The sequence below is a fragment of the Zootermopsis nevadensis genome, unplaced genomic scaffold (genome assembly GCF_977971745.1).
Source record: "Zootermopsis nevadensis isolate Lab colony 2312 unplaced genomic scaffold, Znev_1.0 Znev_ptg000027l, whole genome shotgun sequence".
NCBI classification, from domain to species: domain Eukaryota; kingdom Metazoa; phylum Arthropoda; class Insecta; order Blattodea; family Termopsidae; genus Zootermopsis; species Zootermopsis nevadensis.
In genome coordinates, this window is record NW_028259159.1 from 311433 (window position 1) to 339416 (window position 27984).

At 39.9% G+C, this 27984-nt stretch overlaps 1 protein-coding gene across 3 annotated transcripts in view; it reads right to left on the minus strand.

The window, feature by feature from the left end:
• The window catches only part of Epac (Exchange protein directly activated by cAMP), a 70540-nt gene that overhangs the window by 30297 nt on the left and 12259 nt on the right, over positions 1-27984 (minus strand). The window contains exons 1-3 of one of the 3 annotated variants that reach the window (XM_022077653.2): positions 11785-12066; positions 9922-10236; positions 3498-3644 (exon numbers count right to left, since the gene is read on the minus strand). In XM_022077653.2, the coding sequence (XP_021933345.1) occupies positions 3498-3644; positions 9922-9969 (195 nt within the window). In that variant the 5' untranslated portion in view covers positions 9970-10236; positions 11785-12066. Of the gene's footprint in view, positions 1-3497; positions 3645-9921; positions 10237-11636; positions 12067-16671; positions 16770-27984 lie in introns of those variants that run through there. The other 2 variants (XM_087356630.1, XM_022077652.2) reach the window with 2 other exon arrangements.

Sequence of the window (27984 nt, forward strand, 5' to 3'; positions counted from 1 at the left end):
ACGGCATTCGGGGCACAATTGCAGACAGAGGACTGGAAGGAGGAAAGTGGATGGACAGGCAAGAATGGCGACTGATAATCGGAAAACTTCAAAGGCATTAAGAAACACACGCTCCACACACACAGCACCTCTTCTATTACCAAACTAACTAACTAACTAGATGGCTTACCGAACCCGAAGGTTCATCACCGAATTAACCAAAGCCCTCCACCGGACCCTGTCCTGGGCCAACAAAATCCAGTTTCCTTCAACTCCTATCTCCCATAGATCCCGCCTGAGATTATCCTCCCATCTACGTCTAGGTCTCCCCAGCGGTCTCTTCCCTTCAGGTTTCCCAACCAGTACCCGGTGCACACCTCTTGTCCCATCCATGCGCGCTACATGTCCCGCCCATCTCACTCTTCTCGACTTAATCACCCTCACAATACTGGGGGAGCAGTACAGATTTTTAAGCTCGTCATTGTGCAGTTTTCTCCACGCCCCATCGTCTTCCCTCTTAGGCCCAAATATCCTCCTCAACACCCGATTCTCAAACACCTGCAATCTGTGTTCCTCCCTCTGAGTGAGAGACCATGTTTCGCACCCATACAAAACAACAGGCAATATTATTGTTTTGTATACTTTAATTTTCAGGTTCTTAGAAATCAGACGGGAAGACAAAATATTTTGGACTGAGAAGTAGCAAGCATTTCCGGAATTTAGTCTCCTCCTAACTTCCTCACAAGTATCATTTTGATTTGTTATTGTTGTTCCCAAATATTTGAACTTTGTAACCCTTTCAAAGGATTTATTAGCCACCCTAAGATAATTTTGCCCGCCTGTCTTCTGATGACGAGATACTAACATGTACTTAGTTTTTTCTGAATTTACTTCCAGCCCCACTTGTCTACCAGCCTCTAGTAAAACTTCTGCGTTCCTCTTTATTGTATTTATATCGTCCCCCAATAAATTAACATCATCAGCATATGCCAATAGCTGATGTGTCCCGTTCAATTGCAAACCCTCCTGCCTACCTTGGACCTTCCTGATGGCGTATTCTAGCGCAAAGTTAAAGAGCAAGGGAGACAAAGCATCTCCTTGTTTTAGACCGTTCTTGATGAGGAATGTCTCAGATACATATTTACCTACTCGAATTTTGCTGCAGGTTTCATTTAAGCACATTTTTATTAGACCCACTAGCTTCTTTGGTATACCAAATTCAATAAGAATATTATATAGCACTTCTCTCTTCACAGAGTCATAGGCTTTTTTGAAATCTATAAATAACTGATGTACAGTCCCACCGAACTCCCATTTTTTCTCTAGTATCTGACGAATGCAAAAGATCTGATCAATCGTTGATCTGTTTCGTCTGAACCCACACTGATGATCCCCAATAGTTTCATTCGCATATGGGGTTAATCTTGCCAAAAGAATGTTGGATAGAATTTTGTATGAGGTTGATAGCAGCGATATTCCTCGGTAATTACCACACTCAGTCTTGTCCCCCTTCTTATAAATAGGAATAATTATGGATTCCTTCCATTGATGTGGCATCTCTTCCTTATCCCAAATTAACTGAATAAGCTTATGGATCCTCATATGCAACCCTTTGCCACCTGCTTTAATTAATTCGGCCGGAATCTGATCAATTCCTGGAGATTTATAACTTTTCAACTTCCCAATGGCTAGTTCCACTTCATCTAAGCTAGGTTCTGGCACCAACAGTTCAGCTGTATGCATTTTAATCTGTCTAATATCACCAGTATTATGAACATTTAAGAGCTCGCTAAAGAAATTTTTCCACCTATTCACAATTTTTATTGGATCTGCAAGCAAATTGCCACTATCATCCTTTACCAAATTAGTCTGGGGTTGATATCTTTTCTTAAAGTTATTAATGCCTCTGTACAGGTCTCTGATGTTTTTTTCCTTATTATTTGTCTCAAGTTCAGCAATTTTGCCCTTCAGGTATTCCCTTTTCTTAGTCCTAAAGGTTCTATTAGCCTCACGTCTCACGTTACATAGATTATCCGCATTTGTTTTGTTTGGGTTCTGCAACCATTGAAATTTTGTTTGCTTCCTTCGATCTATTAATTTTGAACATTCTTCATCAAACCACGGTTTATTTTGCTTTCTCCTGTAGTATCCTAGTTTCTCTTTTGCTGAAATTTTGATGCAGTTTCTGACATTTTCCCACTCCCTGTTGATGTCCACACTTTCATTATCCTCATTTGTCTCTAAAATTTGAAACCTATTCGAAATTTCAACTTGATATTGTTCCTTTGCCTCTCCCTCACTTAATTTTTTCAAATCAAATCTTTCTGTGTCAAAATTTTGTTTAGTTCGTCTACTTACTGAAAGCCGCTCCCTCACTTTTGCTACCACCAGATAATGATCAGTGTCGCAATCTGCTCCTCTGAATGATCTCACATCAATTACATTTGTCTGCCTTCTCTTATCTACTAAAACATGATCTATTTGATTGTGTGTTCTGCCATCTGGGGAAGTCCAAGTGTATTTATGAACATCACGGTGTGGAAATTTTGTACTTTTTACAATTAAATCTTTTGACGTAGCGAAGGTCACTGCTCTGACGCCATTATCATTACTAAGTGCATGGAGACTCTCGCTGCCTATTGTGGGTTTGAAGACATCCTCCCTCCCAATTTTTGCATTGAAATCTCCTAGCAGAATTTTCATGTGATACTTGCCAAATGTATCAAATACTGATTCCAATTCTTCATAAAAGCTATCCTTGATATCATCGCTTTTGTCTTCAGTTGGGGCATGAACATTAAGGACAATGATGTCGCACCAACGTCCTTCCAAAATTACGTAAGACAACCTGTCACTAACAAATTCTACTCTCTTAACTGCTGCCCTAATTCTGCTATGAACAAAAAAACCCGTCCCTAGCTGATGATTGTCATTCCCCTTTCCATAGAAAAATGTAAAATTGTCCACTGGGATCGTGCCCTCCCCCTCCCATCGCACTTCCTGCACTGCCACTAAGTCTAACTTATAATTCCCTAATTCCCTACACACTGATTTCAGTGCCCCAGCCCTATAGAGGCTCCTAATGTTCCAGGTACCAAATCTCATGTCCTTTTTCAATTGCTGTGGTCGTGCCAAAGAGTCCGTCCTGATCCGAGGCTTGGTTGATTTTTTCGTAACACATATTTTTTTTAAAGGTGAAAGGTTGTTAGCCCTACACCCAACCCCCAACCTGGAGGACCAGGGTATCACTCTTAGTCTAGCGCATCTCCTTAGACCTGTCCGGCTTGGGTGACCCTACCATGAGCCGAAGCTCAGGCCGGCATAGCACTAAGGGTCATTTGAGCACGCAAGCCTCCTCACCCGGCAGATTGCCTTCGACAAGGTGGTGATACCTTCGAGAAGGCCTCTTCTATTACCAGCCAACTTAAATGACGCAACCAATACAGATGGTGTTAAGGCCACCACCTTCCAGATTTGGCAATTAAGGATGCAGAAGAACAATTCGACGCAGCACTCACCTCCCAGATGAGTTTGAAGTCCTGCTGTTCTACCCTGAGCAGCTCGCACGTGGACCGAGTGACCACGGTGCTGTCGCGAGGTAAGTCTTGAAGGATCGACTCGCCGAAAGTCGCACCCACGCCCAGACTGCATAGCGACACTGGCGTCTAGAAAACAGAGGCATCATCTCAAACGTCGATTTGCTGCATTAAGGTTCCGAACAATGTAACCGAAAGGCAAAGCGGTGCTGTGGTCGGTACTGATGGCTAGTATCAGGATTTTCCGGTTCGAATTTCGGGACGAGGGTATGTTTTATTACTTACCTCGTTCCCTCAAAAACAAATCTTTCCTTTTTAACAAGCAAATTTTGGCTGACTGGTGGTCATTTGGTGTTAAGACATTTTGGGTTCTTTTGGATAGCCTTTACGAATGTATTGGCATGCCAGTCGTAATTATTGATGTAAGGATATTATTCGCATGAATTTATTAAGACGAATCAACCACAAATAGGTATTTGAACGAAAATCACAATATTAGGGTCAACTACCTTCGCCTGACATTCCAAATATCAATTAAGTCATAAATAATGTTGACTAAACGTGACTGAAAGTTATCGATGTTGGTCTTTTGGGTTGTAACGCCATGTAAATTTCCCTACACAACCCACGAATTTATCAATGAATACGAGGCGTTTACGAACAAATTCAGTGGTTTATTGGGCACATAGTGAAAATAATGGGCGCAAGTTTGAAAACTGAAGCATTCAAGAGAACTGACTTTCATGAGCCAGCACCTTAAGTCACTACCAAGACAGAATTCGCAAAGGAGTAACATATGGGACGTGAATTTACAGCTAAACATATTCATAGCATTGACTATAAACCGACGTGATACTAAAAGTTTCTGCCCTCTTTATCTCTCAGTAGCCATTGAAATTAAACATGTACACGCCTAGCTAAAATTATCCATTATTTATCGTAAGTTCTCTGAAGGATAAGTCCATATTTCTTGAGGTATTGTTTCCCATTCTACAAGTACACTGAATAAAACGTTCATATTTTTTTTAAATCTATTACGCCACAAAATTTCAGGAACAAACACATAAAGTACATATTACACAAAATACTAGAGTCGCTCCAGTCCTAGAAACTGCAGCCTTCTAGGTATTACCGATGACAAGATATTAAGTAGTGCAAAGTTGGAGTGGCAAGATGAACAAGTAGAGTTTCACAACATTTCGTAAATAGTTTCAAATGTTATAAGGACAGACATGGGCGGGCAGCTAGACGGAATTTGACACAATTACACTACAAGACCGTCTTTTCTAGTAACACGGGTTAAATGCAGTTGTTAGATGTGACCCTGATCGACCTGACCAGTGAAAAGGATGGTACAAGTCCGTAACCATGGTGACTGGCTAATAAGCGTCTAGCAGAAAATATCTGAAACGCTGATACGAGTCGACTGTGCCATTATGTGTCTAGAAAGAGACAAAGACTACACGAGGTAGTAGCCACGTATTCTCACAATCATTTTGAAAATATAACCCGGAGTTTTTGTAAAGGGTATTTTAAGATCCTCCTACGTGTTGGACGACGAGGTCCGATCCCGGCACAGGCAACAGACTTTCCTCTTGTCTACTCCGTCCGCACCGGCTGCAGGCCCATTCAACTCTTCGTGCTACAAACGGCCGGGACATTTCTGCATTTCCATCTACCGTGAGTGACCGAGTACTTCCAACTATCGTTTATCGACGATGTCTTATTAAGGGGCCATGAAATAGAGACCAATTACAAACCCATTGACGATGGCTGTGTAAGTGTGCCAATCAACTCCACCCTCAAAACATAAAATAGACAGAGGGTGATTAAGAAGAAAGCGTGGAGGAAAATATCTGCACCTACAGGGATGAAGTAACAGTAGGATAAAACCTAAGCGCGGGTGCAAGAATAATAAAAAGATGCGTCTTAAACAAATACGGTGTGGGAATGTGGACTGAACTCCTCTGGGCCAGGACAGGGTGCAGTGGCAAGCTCTTGTTAACTTGGTAATGAAAATTACTGTCTTCTGTAATTCTGCGCCGTGTAGTCTGATACAGATTTATCGACGTTTCTGAGGTATTTGCTGCCTCAAAACGTCTTCCAGATTACACGACGCAACATCCCAGAAGACAATCATCTTCAGAATCGCCTCCGCCATAACCTGAAATCTCACATGGTAATGAAACTACGGATGTCACCCAACATGAGAAATGTCTTGACTAACTGAGCGACTATCAGCTAATCAATAATGACTTCGCTCCATGGAGGAAGTTTGAGTTCATTACACCATCTACCAGACTACACGGCGCAGTAACCCAGAAGACAGTAATCTTCAGACTCAACGCTGTGAAATTCTACACTCTCTTTGTTTGGTTACAGATATTTTCATTGGTCTAGACGTAATATTTTCATTTCTGACAGCATATTCCCTTCATAAATAATTCTAAACCAACGAAATAACTCCCAGACTCAGGGGAGACAGTCTAGTCGCACATTTGCTCTCGTTGTGATGGTGGCAGAATTATTTTAAATGGTAGTGATAAATCGTCAATTTGAGTGCAATGTCTGTCAGACTAGCAATTCAATTCAGCGTTGGGAAATCAACTGATTAAGAACATTTGTCTCTGTTCCCGTAGCGTTTTAGAGGCAATAAAAGCTAACAATTGAATTAAAGGGCTGTTAACATTGTATAAACCATAAACTTAAATTTCGCTTACTTTCAGCATTAACAACAAGCAATCAAATGTCCCTAGTGTCAGATTTACACACACAATTGTAACTGTTCTACATTTCACAATTCGTGCTGATGGCATGATATAACATCAAAGGCAAGGTTATTGTTTCAAAGCAAGTTAACAGCAACATAATTTAAATTTTGTATTTGTACTAGCGTATGGCCTGTCAAAACTGACGAAAAATTAACTTTTTGAGTAGAACAGTAATAGAATGTTTTGCACCATTATCTTTGCAGATAGCGTTGAAAGTATAACATTTATAAGAGATAACTAAATGTGAAATCATCTTCATGGCGACTGAAGCCAGATTCCTGCCAAACTCAGACCTTGCCAGGCCCCACCACAGTCTCGTTAGCATTTCTTGCTACCAGAGTCGCCACATCCAAAAATAATTTCAATTTCTTCCGCATAGCACGAACGGAGCACTCGTACAGTCGAGCGTGGCGGACACTGGCTATTATATTAGGTGTAAACAGACAGAAAAACGTTCATTACCGCTCTAACAGTAGAGAAGTGCGTCGTGCAAGGTCATTACAAGCTGTCTATTTTATTTTTATAGCCCGGGCTTTCGGTGTTCAGTTATCGATAACATTTGATACTGGAAATACCTAATAAGTTTCAAGCAAAAGTTTTCAGAACATTCGACAAGTAAGATTATCGTGTTACTTTAAGTACCAAAACAAACTCCTTCTGTACCTGCCAAAAATTGTGTTTGTCTGAGTCCACATTTCAAGTCCCGCAAATTCAACTTTTTCTCTTCTTTCAACTCACTCTCTGCCTTCGCTCTCGGAACTTGCTTCTTGTCGGATAATTTGCGATTGTGTATCGATAACATTCTCAGGAATCCCGCTTAAGTTTACAAAGTTTCCTCCAGACTGCTCACAACTCTATGGTAATAGTGACCTACTAACGCTATAAGAACATACAGACAACTACACAGATAAAAGAATCGATATCACGAATGTTACTGTTCCCTGTCGTAACGGACAGACCAAGGCGACCGGGCTTAATTCATGGGCAACAAACAATGGTTCTGTTGAATAATCATTTCCGTTTCTCATAGCCTAACCACCGTTAAAGTCCGTCTAAATGGAAAGATATATATACTTCATAAATGCCATTTAGTATGGCAGCATGATCAAACTGGCGGACCGAGGGCCACATTCAGCCCAAGAACACGTCCAACTAGGTCCAGTAACTCAACTTTTAATTTGTAACCTTTTAATGTAAGCTCATTTATTATCTTTGTTCCAAAGGATCTGAAAATAATCGCGATTATCTCGACTGCTGGGTTACGTACAAGTGTTATAAATGCTATTGACTTTAAAACCCTACCGTAAAATGTTTTCCAGGCTAAAAAAACTGTCAGATACAATCCGTTGTAGAAGAAATTTTAAAGTAATATGTAATTCGAAAGTAATCTGTGCACATTCCAATGAAATTTATATTTTACCGTATAGTATGAGCCGGGATAGCTCAGTCAGTTTAGTGACTAGCTACGGGATGGACGACCGGGATTCGATCCCCGACGGGGGCAGAGGATTTTTCCTCTAGCCTCTGCGTCCAGACCGGCTCTGGGGCCCACCCACCCTCCTCTACAATGGGTACCGGGTCCTTTCCCGGGGGTAAAGCCGGCCGGGGCGTGATGCTGACCACTCACCCCCCATCTAGTGCCGAGGTCAAGGAAGAGAGGAGCTATACCTCCACTAACCCCAAACGCCTACATGGCGTATAGCGGGACAAACTTTACTTTACTTTACTTTTACCGTATAGTATGGCAATTTGACATTTATGAATAAATATTATTAAAGATAAAGAAACTTTATATTTCTTGGCCCTTGGGTTCAACAGGAAAACTATTCTTAGACCAAGGAAAGAAAAACTTTGGACCACTCTGATGTGCAGAAAAGTACAGATCGCGCCTACGATAGCCTATTGGTCAATTCAAATACTAAGATTACGAGTTCGAGTCCTTATCGAGAACGGACCATGTCCCCATGTTTCTATATTGAATTGTCGTGTGCAGGTTTAGGCGTTGTACTGGACGAATCAGCAGTCCATGAAACCCTACGAAATATCCGTAAGGATTCATAGTTTCGGAATTAATTCTCAGATGGTTTATATATAATAGCCTAAAAACAAATATTCACACATTGCAGTTAATAATTACGCTTCGGTGATAATTCCTGCCTCCACAAAAATTTTCACAAACGAACACAAAAACAGTAAGCTAAATGAGATCTGAAGGTGTTACGGCAGTGAAGACGTGGATTTTCTTGTGTTGTAACAACCCGTAAGACCGATATAGACAATACTAGGCTATATTTAACTATTTACACGTCCCAACCGGGTCTCTTTCTCAACCGGAGCGGGAATTAGCCACTCAGCTCCATCTAGTAACTGTTTTAACTTTTTACAGGACAATGGAAACATCCTATATTTACCGCCTATTTTTACACCCAATAATTCTTCATTCACACCACTGAGTGTTTTCAATGGTTTTGTATAATTCGTGGGAACAACTGAATCGCACAGATAATTCGGTCCTGTCACACTAAAATAAACCATAATAAAACTTAAAATGTAATTTCATGTTATACTGCACATGTTAAGAAAGCCTTGCAATTTCAATAACTTTGCCATTCTCCACACCTTCAATCAGCCACAGGTTATTGCAAATCTTGTAATTTCGCTAGCTGGATGTCATATAATTTGAATTTAACACAGGAATAATATTAATCATAATTCTTCACTATTTGGCATTTATCGTTTTTAAGTTTACCTACGTTTCGTAAAATATTCCTCGCAAAAATAATACAAGTGGCATTCACACTATGCACACAACTAATTAATCACTGTGTTTCCGAAAGCTCACTCGGTATAGTGACTGGCTACGGACTGGACTACCGGGGTTCGGATTTTTCCTCTAGACTCTGCGTCCAGACCTGTTCTGGGGCCCACCCAGCCTCCTCTACAACGGGTACCGGGGTCCTTTCCCGGGGTTAAAGCAGGCCGGGGCGTGATGCTGACCACTCACCCCCATCTAGTGTCGAGGTCAAGAATGAGAAGGAACCGTTCCTTACCTCCCTCAAACGCCTACATGGCGTATAGTGAAACAGCTTCTAATTTACTTTTATTTTACTTTGCTTCCAAAATTCACTCGCGCAATCTGTTCACACTTCCCAGCTACGTGCAGTTATTTTCCATTCAGCAAATTTTGCTTAAAAACGTTATCCTTTCAAACCTTTTTTAATGGACTGAACGAGTTTCGAACTGCAGTTGCTATAAACGAAAAATTGTAGAAAATTAAAAGACATGCCAAAACAATTCGATCGCTGGTTGTGATAAAATCTGCGCAAGAACAGCACAAAATATAATGTTTTAGGCTCTCATGGAAGTGAAAATGTCAATGTCGATGTTGGTCTTCTGTGTTGTAGCGCCGTATGGGCCTGTGGGTATATATCAACGTTTCGGAGAAACGTACTTATTCCATCTTCAGGACACTCCACACGGTGTAACAACCCAAGAGACCAATATCAACAACACACATGTTTGGACACAACACCGAATATTTCTTAATATTTGAAACAAGGTTCAATTTAATACAAGTAAGAACAGTTATTCAAGGAACTTCTTAAAAGACACGTTTTGTTATGAACAACAGTTACCTTGGTTCTGCTTGGAGTTACATGATAAACTTTTTTCTGTGACCACATAATAAGTAGAAGCACGGGTATTTATTCCATGGTGGCTGTTGTAGCATTGGTCTGCCCGTCTTCCAGCTGTCTTCCACAAGATCAGTTCTCTTACAAATACATAAAACCACTCACAAGCAGATTAAAACACAAGTACAAAACGCCATATTTCACACTGATGTCACAAATTGCGGACGGCTTATAACGCAGTTCCATCATTGTGACGTAACCACACAATTATCTTCATCAATCTCCGAGGTCTACAGTCTAATCTCTGAAGTGCTACACCTAATAAAAAAACAGGCCTTCAGAATAAATGCACTCGGCGTACTAACTGGGGGCATTTAAACAAATTCGACGCGTGATTGTAGAGCACCGTCAGAAAATGCAATCTTTTAACAACAGCTAGTTCTTTGCCTTAAAATATAACGTGCGTAATACAATTCTCTAAAGATACCTGAAACCGATTACCGACTGTGTACAAATATTAAGCTGGCCATTGTCCCCTGCCTGTGGTACCTATACAGGATGAGTCAAAAGTATGTTTACAAATTTGTGGGCTTGTTCCACGATCAAAAGTAAGAAAAAAATGTTCCTATGAACATGGGGTCTTAAATGTTTCATTCTCAAAATAACAGCCAAAAATAAGTTTCAATGAATGACTTTATGTCAAAGTGTATACAGCTTAAAGCGACGGTTTCTAATTAACATATGGGAAGGAATTATTGACGACATGCTTATTCGTCCACACATGCTTCCATCACGCCTGACGGAGGCAGTATGACCTCTGAAACGTTGGTTAACATCGACCAGACTACACAGCGTAACAACCCAGAAGACAGAAATCTTCATACTAAGAATCGCCCTGATGACGGAAGCAGTATGACCTCTGAAACGTTGGTAAACATCGACCAGACTGCACATCGCAACAACCCAGAAGACAGAAATCTTCATACTCATCACCCTGATGACGGAGGCAGTATGACCTCTGAAACGTTGGTAAACATAGACCAGACTGCACATCGCAACAACCCAGAAGACAGAAATCTTCATACTCATCACCCTGATGACGGAGGCAGTATGACCTCTGAAACGTTGGTAAACATCGACCAGACTACACAGCGCAACAACCCAGAAGACAGAAATCTTCATACTCATCGCCCTGATGACGGAGGCAGTATGACCTCTGAAACGTTGGTGGACATCGACCAGACTACACAGCGCAACAACCGAGAAGACAGAAATCTTCATACTCACCGCTGCGAAAACCTCAAATCTTATATAGAACTTATTGTTTTGCTCACATTCTAGTATAAGGTCACATGCTTGTTCGTGTTCTCAATTGCAAACAGGAAATGTATGGTTACAGAATCACACGAAGTGTAAATGCCAAAGCTCCCCAATTTCGAAAACTACTTAACAAAGAAGATCCCGCTCCTGGAATTTTACGCGGTGCCGACTCGTAGAAATTAACCGACATTTCAGAGGTCTTTACTGCCTCCATCATCACGGTGACGAGTACTTAAATAGACCACAAACGCATTGGTTTTTACTCAGATATGTCCGGGCAGACCAAATTTGAAGACGATCCCCATTTTACTCAGATCCGTAACTATGAGAATTAGTCTGTTGAAGAAACTAACTGGAGTCAGTACACCTAAAGGGAACATTAGTAGAATTTACATCACCATTATGACGGCAGAAATGCACGGCTGAACCACTTGTTAAAATACAGCACCTTCAAGCATAAATTTCCACACGGGTTATAAACACGTATCTCATCTTTGTGTTGTTAATATTCTATAACGCCCGCAAATAATCTGCACAAGACCTTACCGTGACGAACACCGACATAATCACATCCCACGCAACACGAGAAACACTTAATATAAATCGAACATAGTATTTTGTAGTAGCCACTGAATCTAACCACTGTTTCACATTATCCCCACGTCTGACAGCATTTCACGTTCCGACACTAACAGACTGTATAATGTGAAAATGATATAAACTTCCAACTTCGTACTATCTACTTTATATCTCTCACGAGATCGTCTCGCTATAACGCCGATAACTTCACAGGCAGACAGCGACAAGTACGATATTGTTTACTGCACGTAGCAAGGCTCAGTACTATATCTCGTTGCTACGTAGCCCTCACGTCCGCAAATGTTGGGCGGTACAAAGATGTCCTTACACAGAAGCGTGACTGCGAAACAATAACACGGCGAACGCTACGTGAAACAGCAGGGTCTCGAACTGTAACCGGACAGTCACAGCAAATGAAAAGAAAGTAGACAGGAAATTGGAAATAAATCATAGAATCGTCTGGCTCGAATGGTACAAGATTTTGGTATGCCTCGAGTACTTCGCCTAAGTATTGACAATGTATACCACGGACGATTACCAATTAATGGGTTGAAACTTCTTGGATTAACACAAATAAAATACACTGAGTTGCAATTGGGCGGTTTATTGTCTACAATAATCATATTCATATCTGGAAAATCAATAATATATTAAAGTCTGTATTTTTATCGCCTTGCATAATTAAAGGCCTCTGACACTGCTTCGTATCCATGTTCTGTACGTACGTACTTAAGTTTCGCTTTATTAAAACGCCTAGTTGTGAAAGTATAAAGGAAATTCGTAAATATGTAATCAGTGTTAAGATGGCGTAGAATTGCTAATGAGGGTGAAAAGCTATCAGGAAGTATACAATATACAAGCCTCATGTAGGATACGTAGGAAATTAATATAGCTTGAAACGGAGCTCCTTACTGTAAGTCTGAGATGAATAAATATTGCTACTCTACACATTGTAGTCATGACACGGTCAGAAAAGGGAAATGAAGCTATATTTAATTACTTGGAGAGCTATATAAAGTTTTAATTGCCTGTTCAGTAATTCAAAACGTTTATTAAAATGCTGGGCTACAGAAATTAAACATGCACTGAGAAGAAAACGAGATATGGCAGAAACAATAATTATGCTGAACTGTACAAAATAAGACCTAAGATGTCTCGACGATTCAATAGTTGCGTAATATTCATTGAAAGGGATCTATGTTTAATGAAAATTTATTACGCCATATATATTTGGGTCGTCCTCAAAAATCTAGACTTTGAATTTCCTTCATAGTACCCCACGGTCTTCTTAAAATAGCACAATGTTAAATTTCACCTTCACTGGAAAACCTTTAGGAATTTCTCAATGCCATCAGCTACATCACGTTGTAAGTCTGTAGGAGGTCACTCACTATACGTAGAACAAAATATCAGTCTCCTGAAATATTTTGAAACTTCATTCAGACACAGAATTAAACGAAATGCAAAATCGATATCAGAAGGTATTACACTACATGTATCAATCAGTCAAAACCGGGAGAAGGTCTTCATGGAAGTTTCCCCAATTATAATGCATAACACACGTTATAAACAGTGTCCTGTTATGTGTTCGTCAAAATAAAAGGAAACAATTTATGACTCGGCATAGCGCGGCTATCTGACGATTAGCTTCCTAACAAACAGCCGACCAGCGCGCGAGTTGTGTAAACCGCAAAGCAAGCACTTGAAAACCTGACTCCATATTCCGTTTCACATATATTAAACTATATTACTCTTAAAAGTGTTCTCCATGTAAGTACCATACGGAAGCAACTGAACACGATATCTAGAGACTTCATGGTCAGCACGGCCATGAAGAACACAAGTGAAAAATGAAGGTGGCCGAGTACCATAAGCAAGGAAAGGTTACAGTAGCGTACTGCGATAAGGTTTGGAGGTCTCCAGAAATGATTGTCTGTCGTCGTTATCAATACTTTAAGCGGGACGAGTTATATTTTCTGTAGCAACACGTTTTCGTGTCGCAAGGTCACAGGATGTTAATACACCTGGCGAAATAATAACTCACTTTTATTAACTAAATCTACGTGTCTGCATTACAAACACTCCGAGATGAAACACACGTGTCAACCATTGTTTTGTTAAGTTGCGTTATTATTTTAACTTTAACTGTTCTTTCCTACAAAACATATGAATAACTTCATAGATTAACTTTTAATTTACAATGTTTCAATCTTACTGCAAAAGACAAGAGAAATACATGCCAAATTTTTATCTGAAATCCTGAATAAAACAGGCTACCACTTGCAAAACTAGGCCTGAATGGATATTAAAGAAATATGGTCTGAGACTGTAGAATGGATTCAACTGGCTCAGGATAGCGTCCAGTGGTGGGTCCTTGTGAACATGGCAATGAGCCCTCGAACTGCATATAAGACGGAGAATTTGACAAAGTGAGCAACTATTAACTTCTTCAGGACTCTGTTCCATGGAGTTTAGTAACTTTATTTCCACCACATCCCCAACCTACGAGATTCCTCTACAAAATTAAAATTAAAAGGTAATGAGGATAAAATATCCTCTTCACTGATTTCACTTTCTCCTTATCCAATCACCACACCGTTTAAAGCAGAGGTAAATATAAACTTTTATTCGGCAATTATCCGGTTCGTATCTCGACTGAGCTACAAGGCATCCTGAATGGACTCCTTTGTCTACTGGATTTCTCCGATCTCTCCAGGAGTTTACCGAGGCACAATTTAAAAACAGGCCACGACTGACTTCTTCCGTCCGAGCTCGCCCCCAGGGCAGTCCATACGGGATTTGCGGTGGACAAAGTGACATTGAGACAGGTTTATCTCAGGATCGTTCGGTTTTCCCCTGTCAATGTCATTAAACAGGTTATCCATATTCAATCATGTATAATGTGGGGGAGACACAAAGGGCTTAACAGCGACTGCAGTTCCACGGAAAACACATTCTCGCAAGAAAATAAAACATGAGAACTGACCCAAACTAACTTACAGTTCGGCATCTTATGTAAAACTAAAGGTTGAGTCTATTATCGCACATTTCAACACTACCTGGACCAGATCCATTAAAAGAAAATTTAGTATTATCTCTTCCAATAAAACGCTTATATTCACGAAACTGTGTGTATTAACAAAGGCTGGTTGTTTAGGTTGCTGGAATCTTCGTTGAAAAAACACATTTTCATTTCCTTTCAAATAACATTACAGTGAACGCAAAATATCTGCGAGCTTGGGCTGCATCACAGCAAGCGGGGTAGGGAAGATGGAAAGGGCAAGACGCCTACCGCTTCCCCGCCGTCTCTGTACCGCGGCTGACTGGCCATCGACATCGTGTATTTGTAAGCTCGGAGATATCTTGCGACAAGCATAACTGTTTTGAAACTCGATGCATGTGCATTCAGTGTATGTGCCGGTAGCCATACGTGTAGACGGGCTTCAGAAGGGACGAGGTGGATCAATACCTTTGCTTCGGGAGAGAAATTCTGATAAGAGACAGAGAAGACAAGCATGGAAGAGCAACAGAGCAGATAATGATGGTGATGATGTCAGTCGTACTGATGCAGGTGATGTCTAAAGCGATGACCTTTACCCCAATCTAATGCGCACGAATACGCATCGGAAATCCGTTACACAATACACAACAGCGCAACAACGCGATCTACGCGTGAAGAAACGACGAAAATAACCAAATAACAAAAGAAGCAAAGCGATCAAATTCCGGTATTAATTTCCCTTGCTTTCGCAGTCTCGTCAACATTTCGTAATCTAATAAAAAATGACAATTTTGTTCCACTTTCGCACACATTCAGTCCATCAGTTTCACTTGATTCACACTTCAGCGACGGTTTTAAACACCTGCTTTGACCCAGACCTCAAAACGTTTCACAAGCCACGGTCTACAGCACTCATGATCGGGGTCCACAGTTCACTAATATGCACATAATTCGTTCCGGTATTTAAAACGTAGCCCTCATAAACTGCAATCTAGATGTCACAGTAACGGATTCAGTATAAACGCCAACGAAATAAGCCTCAATGTTGCAATCCTTTGCCCCCAGAGCTTCACTCGGTCACAACGAAAAGCTGTATACCAGTTCGCTACTGCACAGAACCTAATCTACAATGTATCCTCTGTTTTAAAGCCATTAGCGTGCGAAAACAGACACGTGTCGATAATCCGAATATCAGCTTAGCAGTATTGCTCCATTAGGCCCGTGTATACATTACGTACATGATGTTATGGGATTTGCGTCGGCTACGACCTTCAGGGGATCGTCATACTGACATCGCATGTGTCTACTATATGCGAAAACTGAAAGAACCAAATCCGCACTGCCTCTGTACTGTCGATGTTGGTCTTCTGTGTCGTAACGGCGTATGGACTCGTAAGTACATACCGACGTTTCGGAGAAACACACTGTCTCCATCATCAGATGACGTCACAACCCAGAACACTGACGTCTTCACCACAATAGGAACCTCACATCTCACAAAATACTGCCTCTGTTAAAGTAAAAAGGTAAAAGTACAGTTGTCCTGCTATACGCCTTGTACGCGCTTGGGTGGAGAGGTGGGAAGAAATGTAAGTGCTTCGTGGTCTCTACTTGCTGTCAACCTAAACCTGTGCGTCCCATTTGTGTTATTTTAATCTTTCAGAAAATGCTATTTACCACTTCATTCTTCTACGAGCGACTCTTAATTATGCCTGTCCAGATATGATTTCCAGCAGACATTATTTTGCAACAGAACCACCAAGCAAATAATCCGAACAGCAGAAAAGCAAATAGCAGTGAAATTAAAGCGTAATGTGTAGGTCAAGGAAGATGGACTGAAGACTAGACCTCACCTTATCTTTTGAATCCTTGCCGGTTTGCTCCAATCGAACATCCAGTTGTCCACTCAAGACGGCGTACCAACTCGAACCGAGGTCTCCTTGTCGGAACACTGAAAGAAAATGACAGACGGTAAGTTTTATTCTAGGTGTGATTTAATTTGTATTTTTTTTTTGTATTTTTGTATTAGTGTTTGCCTGTCATAGGCTCCTTGCTGTTGGCAAATTGAATTGAATTTTAGTAAAAACAAGCCCGTTGAAATTCAACGGAAATTATTCCTTTAATGTCTTCATTTCTCTAATTGTTTCTTCATTTCCTTTATCCCATACGTGCCTTTGTCTCATTCTGTCCAGAACAGAAGAACAACAGAGAATAATAACTCGTGCTAAGTGTTAGGCTATTTTAACTTTACCACGAGATCCGTGACAATTGCAATTAAGCGCTAACAAGCTTGGAGGTATGAAACTGTATGTTGTTAATATCTTTATGAAAAATATAAAATAACAGTTGCGTGCTGCATCTGGTAACAAAGTATGCCATTTCAAAGTAGCTGCAAGTATCACACAACACGTTAGGCTTCAGATGGATAACAAGAACTCGTAGGTAGATGCTAGTGTTTCGGAGAAACGTACTGTCTTCGTCATCAGGGCTAAAATGTGTGGTGACAGTTAAACTGTATCGCCACTTCAGACAAACCAAAAGGAGAAAGGTTCTATTTCTTGGTGCCACTACTGCCCTTGGTAATCGATAGCTTATTACAAATGAAAGCAATGTATTCTGATAGAAATCTTAATAAATGAACACACAACAAATAACGTAACAAAAGCACAGATTCCATGGCCAAATAAGTATTTGCACACCAGCGATTCCAACTGCAAGGCCTCTAAAAAGTCTGGCACTAATTGTTCAATCGGCCCTGACCCAAGGCCCGAGGTCGGCCCCATTCACCTCACAGGACAAAAAAGCCGAAGGAGTGGGCTCATTGTATTTTTATCCTCAACGTTGGTATCTACTTAGAAATCCACACAGCGTCACAACCCGAAAAACAACATAAAAAATAAATACAGTCTGTGGGCAAAATACAGAGTTAATGAGTGAGAAAACATGCGGTAAATATAAGTATCGTTGTTCTTTAAAGGGTTAAGATTAAGTTTGGTTTACGACACAGCACGATCGCCTGGCTCTCAGTCGTTTCCATTTCACCTAGCTGACCTGTAGTCTAGTAAGTTTTTACTAATAAAGACGTTGGTAATAACCTACAAGAATATAACCTAAAGAACCACAATCTAAAATCTACATGCGGTGTAAAGCTGGACTTTCATTCGATATATCATCGTTCAACAATCAACAGAGTTCCAAGAGGCGCTCTGAAACTGTTACTGAATTGCGACCGCCGCAACTGTGACGTACGCCTGCTCTACACTGCCATGCAACACATTGTGCAGTAACGTTATGTGGGTTGCCTAAACGTGCTACAGAACACAAACTTTGCAAGCTTCACCAAAATTAATTACCAGTTTGGTTTAATGCGAAGAGAAGCATCTATGTGGATGAAAGATATTGTACTTCAAGACATACAAAACAATGTGTACAGTTATGTTGCTGTGAATGTTGAGATAAACGTGGGTTGCATTATGATATGCTGGGCGAAACAGTTTCATGTTAATTTCCGTTATAATTGTGTTAATGACACGAAATAAAAGTATAAGATTTTGGAGATGTTAGAAGATACGTTTAGAGTAATAGTGACAATAAGAGAACATATTTCGACTACTAATAACGCAATTTATAAAAGCGCCATAGATTCCTTCTATTCAGGGAACCTTCTCGAGACGATATTTTGTTATGGACACCCGGGTTTAATCCAATGAAATCAAGGAGGTCGATATAAGTTGGGCATGTAAAATGCATGAGAGAGAGATAAGAACTGCATATATAATTTTAGTCGGAAAACCTGAAGGAAAGATGCTCCCTTCATGGAATCACAAGTTTCTACCAACTGAAACTGTAAAAGTAATAGAAACACGATTAAGAAGTTTCGTGTCCAACCCTTTGAAGCCGGAGCTCAACTAAATATTACTTACGTTTTCAGCCATTACCGCAATGAAAACACAACATGCCTCCATTACAAAGATCAACTAGTGAATTCTGTTTAAGGAAATAATCCTGTTTAATTATGCGGTACTCATAAGAACAAAATAAAGAGTTAAACCAAGTAGTGCACACAGTTACCACCGAGTTTTAAGGGGCTAATTAAATTGTACGCGGTCCTTCATCCCGCGATCATACCTTTGGAAAATAACGCTCAAATATTTCAGGGCACACAACTTTTTCCGGTTTTCTATTTAACTCATCCCTGTCTCAATTACACAAGCAGCCGAGAGCTTCCTTCCATAAACAGCTCATTTTCTTTCCACCAGCTCCTGTCCCTACATCTTCCTTCCTTATTTCTGCTATATCTTTCCAGATTTAAATTTCCACAAACATCTCCTAGATTCCAGTATGAGTTGGGAACTAACTCGTTCGGATGCGTAAAAAATGTGATTTTCTTAACATCTCACAGCTCTGGTTTTTGGGGAAAATTCCCAACTAAGCAAACATCACTGTGAAGTACAGTAAAGTAAACTCAATACTGTTTTTCATACAGAGTCAAACTCTTTTATGTAGCAAGACACAGTGAAGCGTTCTATTATTTTCACGCTGTTTTAAGGTGAATATAATCTTTACTATATGAAACTATGTCGGCAGGTACGAGCTGTGTGTTTTCAAAATCAATACGTTATCTATAAACAGTCACCACATGTGTAGCTGCATCCAGGAACAAGTTTATTGTAAAATCCGTGGCTCTTCTTGAGACTTCATATATTATTATGCTTTTCACTCACAGAAATTTGTTCTCGTAGTAACAGCTGACATCTCCGTGAAGCAAACAGGCTCATGACCAACTTTAAAACTACTACATTCATAATTCCAGACACGCCTATATCACAGTCCCGGAAAATTTAAGGAATAGGAGACAGGAAAAAATTACGTGATGAGAAACTTCATTTTTCGCAATCCTCACAACGTATTGCCACAGTCATTAAAGCAAGATGAGTAAAAATCTCGAACACAAAGGATAAACAGAAATACATACATAATTTTCGACTGTGAACATCATAGAAATGCCGTATTTGGGAGAAGTAGGTTTAGATGGGAGAATATTATTATTATCTGTCTTAAAGGAATATAAGGTAAGGATGTTAATTGAACTGACTGACCCAAGATTAATCCACAGTTCAGACTGTTAGTCGTCGAATTCTCACAGAATCCATTCCCAGGGCAATGGCACTGAGGCAGATATCTAACGAGAACTTTGGTCTTCTTCTTCACACATCATTCACCTCTCCCAATTAAAAGTGGTTAAACAGGCTCCTTTTGGGGCTGCAGAGACAAAGACCAATTTCACCCCATTATTATAATTATAAATATATTTTTATTTTGGCCAGGAAAAACGTGGCATTGGGTGGGAACGTTTATATCTACATTAAGGCTAATAAAGATTTACAGTTGGGTGTAATATCTCAGGCTGAAACGACAGTAACCATCTACAAGACTACACACCGCACAACTCAGACGACCAGGACAAAGAATTTCTAAAACCTCACTCATCTCTCACATTTTGTGAACAATCATATGACGTACCTAGCGGTAACCAATTGCTCCGAGCGATGATACATCGTGCAGCAGGCCCTTCAAACTTTTTCTCACCTTCCACGCCGGTCTTCTTTGCAGGATGAATAACGTTCCAATTACCTCCCTATGAAATCGATGTCACGACACGTCTGTCATGCACCGAGGGTTGCCGTGGAAACCAGAACGAGTACATTTCTGTACCTCAGCAAGAAATGTGTCATTTAGCTCTGTTATCATCATTCTCATTTGCATTTCTTCAGTGCAATTATCATTCTCCGGACCAAACTTCGTCGCTTACGTCATCAACGGTCGTATTACGCCTGAGTGGTTTGTCACGTGACAGATTCATAGTTTATGGAACCGAGTTCGTTACTTTGTGGCGCCATTTACATGTATGGTGGAAGAACACCTGTGGTATTTTTCGAAACCATAACGCCAACCTTTTGAGTTGCAACAAAGTCGTTAAATTACCAAGGATGTTTAGTGCACTGGGATACAGTTTTTACGAATCTAACTTCACTGGCCTGCGAACACGGCAGTAATTCCAAATCTAACGACGCGTTATAATTGCCATGTTATCTGACGACAAATACAGGGTCTTTTTTTTTTGTTGCTGTTGCTGCGATGGGGTTAGGCTACGTCACTGTGAAAATGCGGCCGCTAACAGGTCTTTTTTCCACCCTCCACCCCCCAGATGATAAATGACGACATGTGGAGCAGCGATGGAGTAATAATGACAGATAAAAGGAAAAACTCGTCCCAGTATAACTTCGTCCAACACAAATCCCACATGGAGTGCCCTAGGAACGAACCACGGTAAGAAGCCGCAGACTAAGGGCCTGTATATGTCGCGGCCAGAAACAATCATAAAGGCTGTTACGATGTCTTCAAATTTCTTAACAAACAAAATAACGTCTTCGATTTTTATTACATACTTGTATAAATGTTTCAAAGAGGTCGGGATCACAATTATATTTAAAGTGCAGTAAGAGTAGAAGCCATACTTATATAATATCTCAAAGGAAATAAAAAATATTGCGTTATCTTCTGAAAGACACAGAAATACGAGCAGAGGAAAGATTGAATTTATACAAGGCCCTTCCTCTTTCACGGTGCGAACACAAGGAAAGTGAATAAACCGGGAAAGTATTGAAAAAAAGGAAAAGACTAAAATAACTCGAGTTGCTGTGGTATAAGATCGGAAGTTTCCGAAGAGATCTGACAACTCGAGAAAACAACCGAGCACAGAATGAACACAATGGTAAGTGGAGTGGTTCTCGTTATTGGCTTTCGGCGGTACATCGGCATCTTTCTTCAAATCCCAACTTCCTGAATATTACAAAGGAAGGGCATAAACACGTTATCTACATATTACTGTGCATAACAACGCCAATGAATGAGAAATGAAGACGCCGGGTGTGAGGTGCTCTGTGCCTCAGACGCACGCGGACGTGTTAGAACACGCGTATGAGTAATTAAATCATGTTTTGAGATGGCTGTCCTGTGGGTTGTTCAGCCGTAACACAACACGGCAATAACCTAGAAGACAGCACATTCATAATCGCCGCCATGAGAACCTCAAATCTAAAATTATTTTTACATTGTTTTAAATAAATATGTGAGTACTTGCTCAGGAAACTTTGGTGTTTATAATTAACAAGTGTAATAAGGTAACAAATTACATAACCTCGCACAAAAATTATATTACTCCTATTTGGTTATCTTCCGGTAAAGACTAAGGAGCTCACAAATTTAAATGACATGATAATATAAATGTAAAGTAAAACAGTAATTTTAAGTGGATTTTGACTATGGCATATGTGGATTTGGGTCCTCTATTAGTAGATAGTTAACGCGGGCTAACGGTAAATCCCTTATGAAACGCGAAAACCCATCACCGTCACCGCAAAACCACCACTGACCCCTGCACTGTGCAGTTAATAAATATTCTTTGAAGTGGCATCTGACCTTCAAATACTATGTGCGTCTGACCCCGTTTTTCACCTGCATTACGGTCAATGCAAATCACTCCAACGAGCAGTTCGTGTTTGCGCAATGAAGTGTCCACCTGTCGCTGCGTTTGGTGATGCACAATGCAGAATTCAATTATAACCGGGTTTCCTAAAGAATATTTGACATTATAGGGAACCACTAATGTGGAAAATGGGTACCGCACACAAATACAGGTTACCAATGTCACTGTCACGGTAAAGCCAATCAGTTCATAAGCCGATGAGACGAACAGTAGCTCGGTATAAAAGCCATGCTGTAAAACACAAACGTTATCTGTTCGCTTTGATATTCCCATCCTCATTTTGTTCGTCCGTTGGTAAACTGGAGCGGAAAAAACACGCGTTTCGGTTTAAACAAAATGTGCCCTGTGTCTAAGCACCACGCAGTCAAGATACGTGGAGATGAGGCTTATTATCATAACACACAGTAATAACACATCTCGCGTATTTTGAATCACAGTACTGACGCAGATACTGTAGCTCATGTTTGCTGATCGAATAAACATTTAATTCCAACTGTACAGGAAAAGCAAGCTGCCGTCTAGGACGGCAAAGCTTACACGTTTACTGGCTTTCTGACATATAAAAATTAATTTCTGTTGCCCATTTTTCTCACATCCTAGCCAGCAACCGTGGCACATATCTATTAAGTCTAAACATTTATATGTTTCGTATAATTCACATTTTAAACAGCGATTATTTCCTTAAACAGAGTTAACAAATTGATCTTCGTAATGATAAAATGTTTTCTTTGCGGTAGGGACCGACTTATTAAATAATAAGAGACCATCCGCAGTGCTAATTCGGGAGCCACCATGGCGACAAATGACTAAGCCGACCTAGGACAGTCTACTCTAAATTTGGAGTCTAATGTCGGCGTAGAGACAATTGTAGTCGCGTAGTGCCATTTCGCTTACAGTGGCGTTTCTAGGCTTGGTTTGATGTTTTGAGTTGGCGTCGCTTTGACAGCATCGTGCGTCGTTTCTCTGGTACCATGAATCTAGAGTCGACCTCGTGACAACAGGGGTCGTGACGCTCGGTGTCGATTTGCTAACGTCTTGTTTCACTTCTGTTAACCACACTAAGTTATTCCTGGGCTCAAAATAAGCAACCTTCTTCCTTCTTGTAGCTCATAAATCTTCCCTGTAACGAACCGGATGTTTACGAAAAGTATCCCTTCCTGCAGTTACAAAGAACACGATCCATTTAAATTGTCTCAAACTTCACAAAATGTCTTAAGTAACAGTCGACGTAGGATTTAACTGTGCCTGATAAGAAAGAGATTGCATAAAGAAACCGCACAGAAGTTCTGTAACTAATAGGCTAAAAGTTTAAATTCCACTGGACAGATAATTAAGTGTGAAACAAATAAGAATGAACACCAAGTTCTATACTATGAGATAAAAATGTAGAAGGTACTTTATTCTCAAAACTTTGCGTGCAATCCAACCTCTAGGATGGGTAGCTGAGGAAAACGGTCTTCGAATTATCCTTTCCTCCCATCAAACAAGACTTCTGATCTGTTTACATAAAATGCACAGAGAGTACTTAATTAGTTGATTCGGATTTTCGTCTTTCGTTTTGAGTGCCAACATTCCCAGAAACTCTGCTTTCGGCCACTCAACTTTTGACCTTTATAGCTCCTGCGATTTTCGGTTCACTTGTTCACCCTACTCCCTCGTCTTCAACAAAGTGATCCATCTTAACCTCGCCCCCTTCATGACGCGGCGCTGCTAGATGTGGTTAAGTTGGGTTAAAGCAAACGAGTAGGAAGAGGGAATTCTGATGACTTACTGGAAGAAGAGCGCAATGTACAACAATAAATATTTTAATTAAATCCAAGCACGTTATTTGAAATTAATTATATTCTTACGCCGACAATACATTCCCTTCACTTTCCTTCTCCCGTATTCTTGTCTCATTTTTCACTTCGTTTCTCTTCTCCTCAATGAGCTTACACTTGTATCCGTCAACTCTCCTTTCTTTCCGTGTTTCTTTATCTCTCTCTCTCTCGCCCTCCATGTATATAAAATCATTTTCCTAAGACTGTTCTCTCCCGAACTATTTTCTTTCAGTTTCTTCTGTTTAACTTCTAGATTAATTTTAAATTTTCCTTTAAAAGAGATAGACACCGGTTAATCCGCAACCCTGATAATCAGGAGTCTACTGTATTCGTACTTCACTTCGGCTATGAACCCAAAGGGTTTGCAAATGAAATTTGTATCGGAAATGCAAGTGAAGAGAAATCAATGCAAAGCTGCAGCAACGACAGAGACGTATAAGACAGATAAGACAGCAGAATCATGTTTCTTCAGGTAGTAAAGTTACTTACTGCATTAGAACTAGGTGCTGCTTCGTGAAAATAAGAACACTGAATCATATCGAGAGGTATCGTACATCGAGCACGTTTCTCAGACAGAAGATTATTACATTTCGACCTTTTTTGGGTGCGTTCGCCAACAAAAGTGCCCACTGTCGTAAGATTTCAGGTTCTCAAGGCGTAAAGTATGAAGCCGACTCTCTTCTGAGTAGTTGTGCCGTGAAGTCAAGTAGTTTATCGACGTTTCGGATGTGCTTTCTGCCTCCATCATCAGAGCGATGATACTTCTACCAGCCTACACGACGTAACAACCCAGAAGCTAGCCGCCTTTGCAACTACTACCTTTGTTTTATACAACCCGATTTTATTTTTGATTATTTGTGTTTTACTTAACGACGCAGTCAATGACTCGGACTATAGCGTCGAATGATAAAGACCATTAATGGATAAGGTATTTAGCATGGAAGGACTGAGGTAAAACATAAGAATCTGGCAGGATAGCCTCTCTTTGGGCCGATATTTAATCCCGTGACCTCCTGAGTACGAACCAGGATTGATAACCACTCGTCCGCGATTTTGGATAAATAAAATGTAACATCTGAACATTACATGTAAAAGAACCATCACAACGTTTTTGTCTATCACATCATGTTACTCTGTCATAATACTTAATAACGTTTAATAATTTTCTTTTTAGGTTAGAAAGTTTTACGATAATGGAACTCCCGAGATTTCATAGGATTGAGGCAGAACACATTTAGTTAAATAAAAATGTTATTATAAAGCTATACTTGACAGTTTTATGTGTGCCAGTGTTTACATTTTAATCTTCTCATTAAAAAAGAATTAGGGTTTTTATTAAACTTACAGTGAAGTACGTATTTTATATAACCCCTTCCATCAATATTAACGTTTTATGACTGGACGCGAGGAAAGTAACATAACTTAATTCATTACATAATTTGAAGTCCTAAAAATATTGCTACGATTATGTCTAGAAACAAAATTAAAAGAATATTAAATTCCTAGTAGGTCTATAAGAGTTCAAAATAATTAGTTTAGGCCTACTCCGAAATTCTAAAATTTTGAAATATTAATAAAGTGGCCGGAAGGCAGAACAAATCCATAAAGTACTTGCTGTAATTCAATAAATCAAAACATTAATCTCTTCGTTCGTCTGCGTTTCGAAACCTGAAACACTGAACTGTCAACTTATGGTAGTTTAAAATTTCAGAATTATTTCCAAAAACATCGCATTCATTACTAGTGGAAAATACCCACTGACATTTAACAAGAAAGATTTTATTTCGTATCTTCTCTCATGACCTTTCCTTCATTTCCTTTATACCTTTCATACATTTATCTCCTTTACAAGTACTTCTAAAAGCGACCAGCACTTGTGAAATGGGACATTCTGCACATTTGAGAACTGCATCAGTCATTCGACAAACACGTACACACAGTCGTGAACAGTGTCGTAGAGCACGTAGGTACATAACGTGGAGTAGATAAAGTTCAATTCTATTTCCTCTCTTGCAGCTAAATCTATTGTAAACAAACGCACATGGGTGCCCCTGCCAACATAGCGCATTGATCTAATTATGATACGCACAGAAATAAACCCTGCCACTGTAATTCAGAACAAAAAGTGGACTATCTTCGTCCTCCAGGTTAGTTTCGTAGAAATAAATTGTTTGAATGCTTACCGGTGTGTGAATTTAAACACGAAGCAGTGACAGACAAAATTGCGGGAGTCTAGCTATGAACAAACAACGTCCTACGAATTACTTTCGTGTAAATAAAATGCTTATTGTTTGGAAACTGTTAATTATCACTGAATAAATACTAAATTAATGTCAGCTAATGCTATAAGCAATCTGTAAACAGAAATAAAGACTGAATATGAAGGCGACACGTTTCTCTGAAAGGATGTTAATAACCTGCAAGGTTACACGGCATCACAACCCAGAAAATCACAAATGACGCCTTAGAATCATTCTCATGTTAGACCCACTGAAAACATTTTTCTCTCAGACAGTAATAAGCTGTCCCACTACACGCCCAGGCCGGACTTTACCCCGGGAGAGGATCCAAGCTATCCATGAAATAAGAGGCTGGGTTGGCCCCAGACCCTGTCAGAGATCAAACCCTTTTTGTCTATACCATATTCAGACATTTCGTTGACCAAGCTAAGCCGGCTTCCTTCTTTCAAACAGCAAAACTTTGAAAGAAAGCCTTCGACTTAGGTTTCCTGGAGAATTGTCTTAGTTATTATATAAAAGAGGTTTTCGGAAATCTGTAAATATTTCCAAGAATATAACATGTTTCTAAAGGCAATTCCTTTTGAAACTGCAGTCCTATTGTGCGTGAAGCGAAACATGTAGTAACTTTTATCAGATAGTTTGATGACAAGTTCTCATATCAGTCCGTTTATCAGAAATGCCAGCACGTCGCTTCCCTGTTTTATTTCCAGTAAACATATCAATATTTAAGTTATCATCATTGTACTGTAATACATCCCGAAGGTCCAATACCACTCGTATCGGCATCTGCCACTGGACGCTTCCTTTAACCATTTCAATCCAACTATAAGATACATGTAACGTTTATTTCCTTCGTGCGTCTTTCCTCTTAAATGCGGCCACTCTCCAAGTTCGTCCACCAACATCTTGTGGAGATTTCCGAGTTAAAAGATCCAGCCCGTCATGGCTGTCTTAATTGCTCTGACAACAAAGCGACAATTCAACAAATTAGGAACTTCCTCGTTATGTGCCATCCTCCATTTCGCGCTTAATTCGTCTCACTTGCAAATTATCATCTTCCTTCGTACTTTCAAATGTGTGTTATGTTCTTCATTCAAAGTACAGAGCTTTATTTTAATACCACGAATGCAGTCGACAAGAAGACTGCTTCATTCGAAGGCCAGCATATACTCTACATACCTCAGTTTTATGTTCTTCACAAACTATGATAGATAAACATTCTTACCCTTAGAAACCAAAAATCTTTGAGTTTTTAAATGTGAGATAACTGTCCGTCTAAGTTACTTTAGACAATGGGTAATGTAAGAGGCGGCAGAACCTACTTAAAATAAACGCACCTCAGATTACACGACAGTGTTTAACAAGGTGTGTGTTATGGACCAACTATTGTCATAGGCTGTTACATAATCGCCAAAAACCTGAGTTAAGTTTACAGAAATTACAACACTCCTGGAAGTCTACACGACTCTTAGCATTGCATATATTCATTCATTCATACACTTATTTCCATTTACTTAAGATCGGAATAAATATCAGTAACCACTTAATAACGTAAAA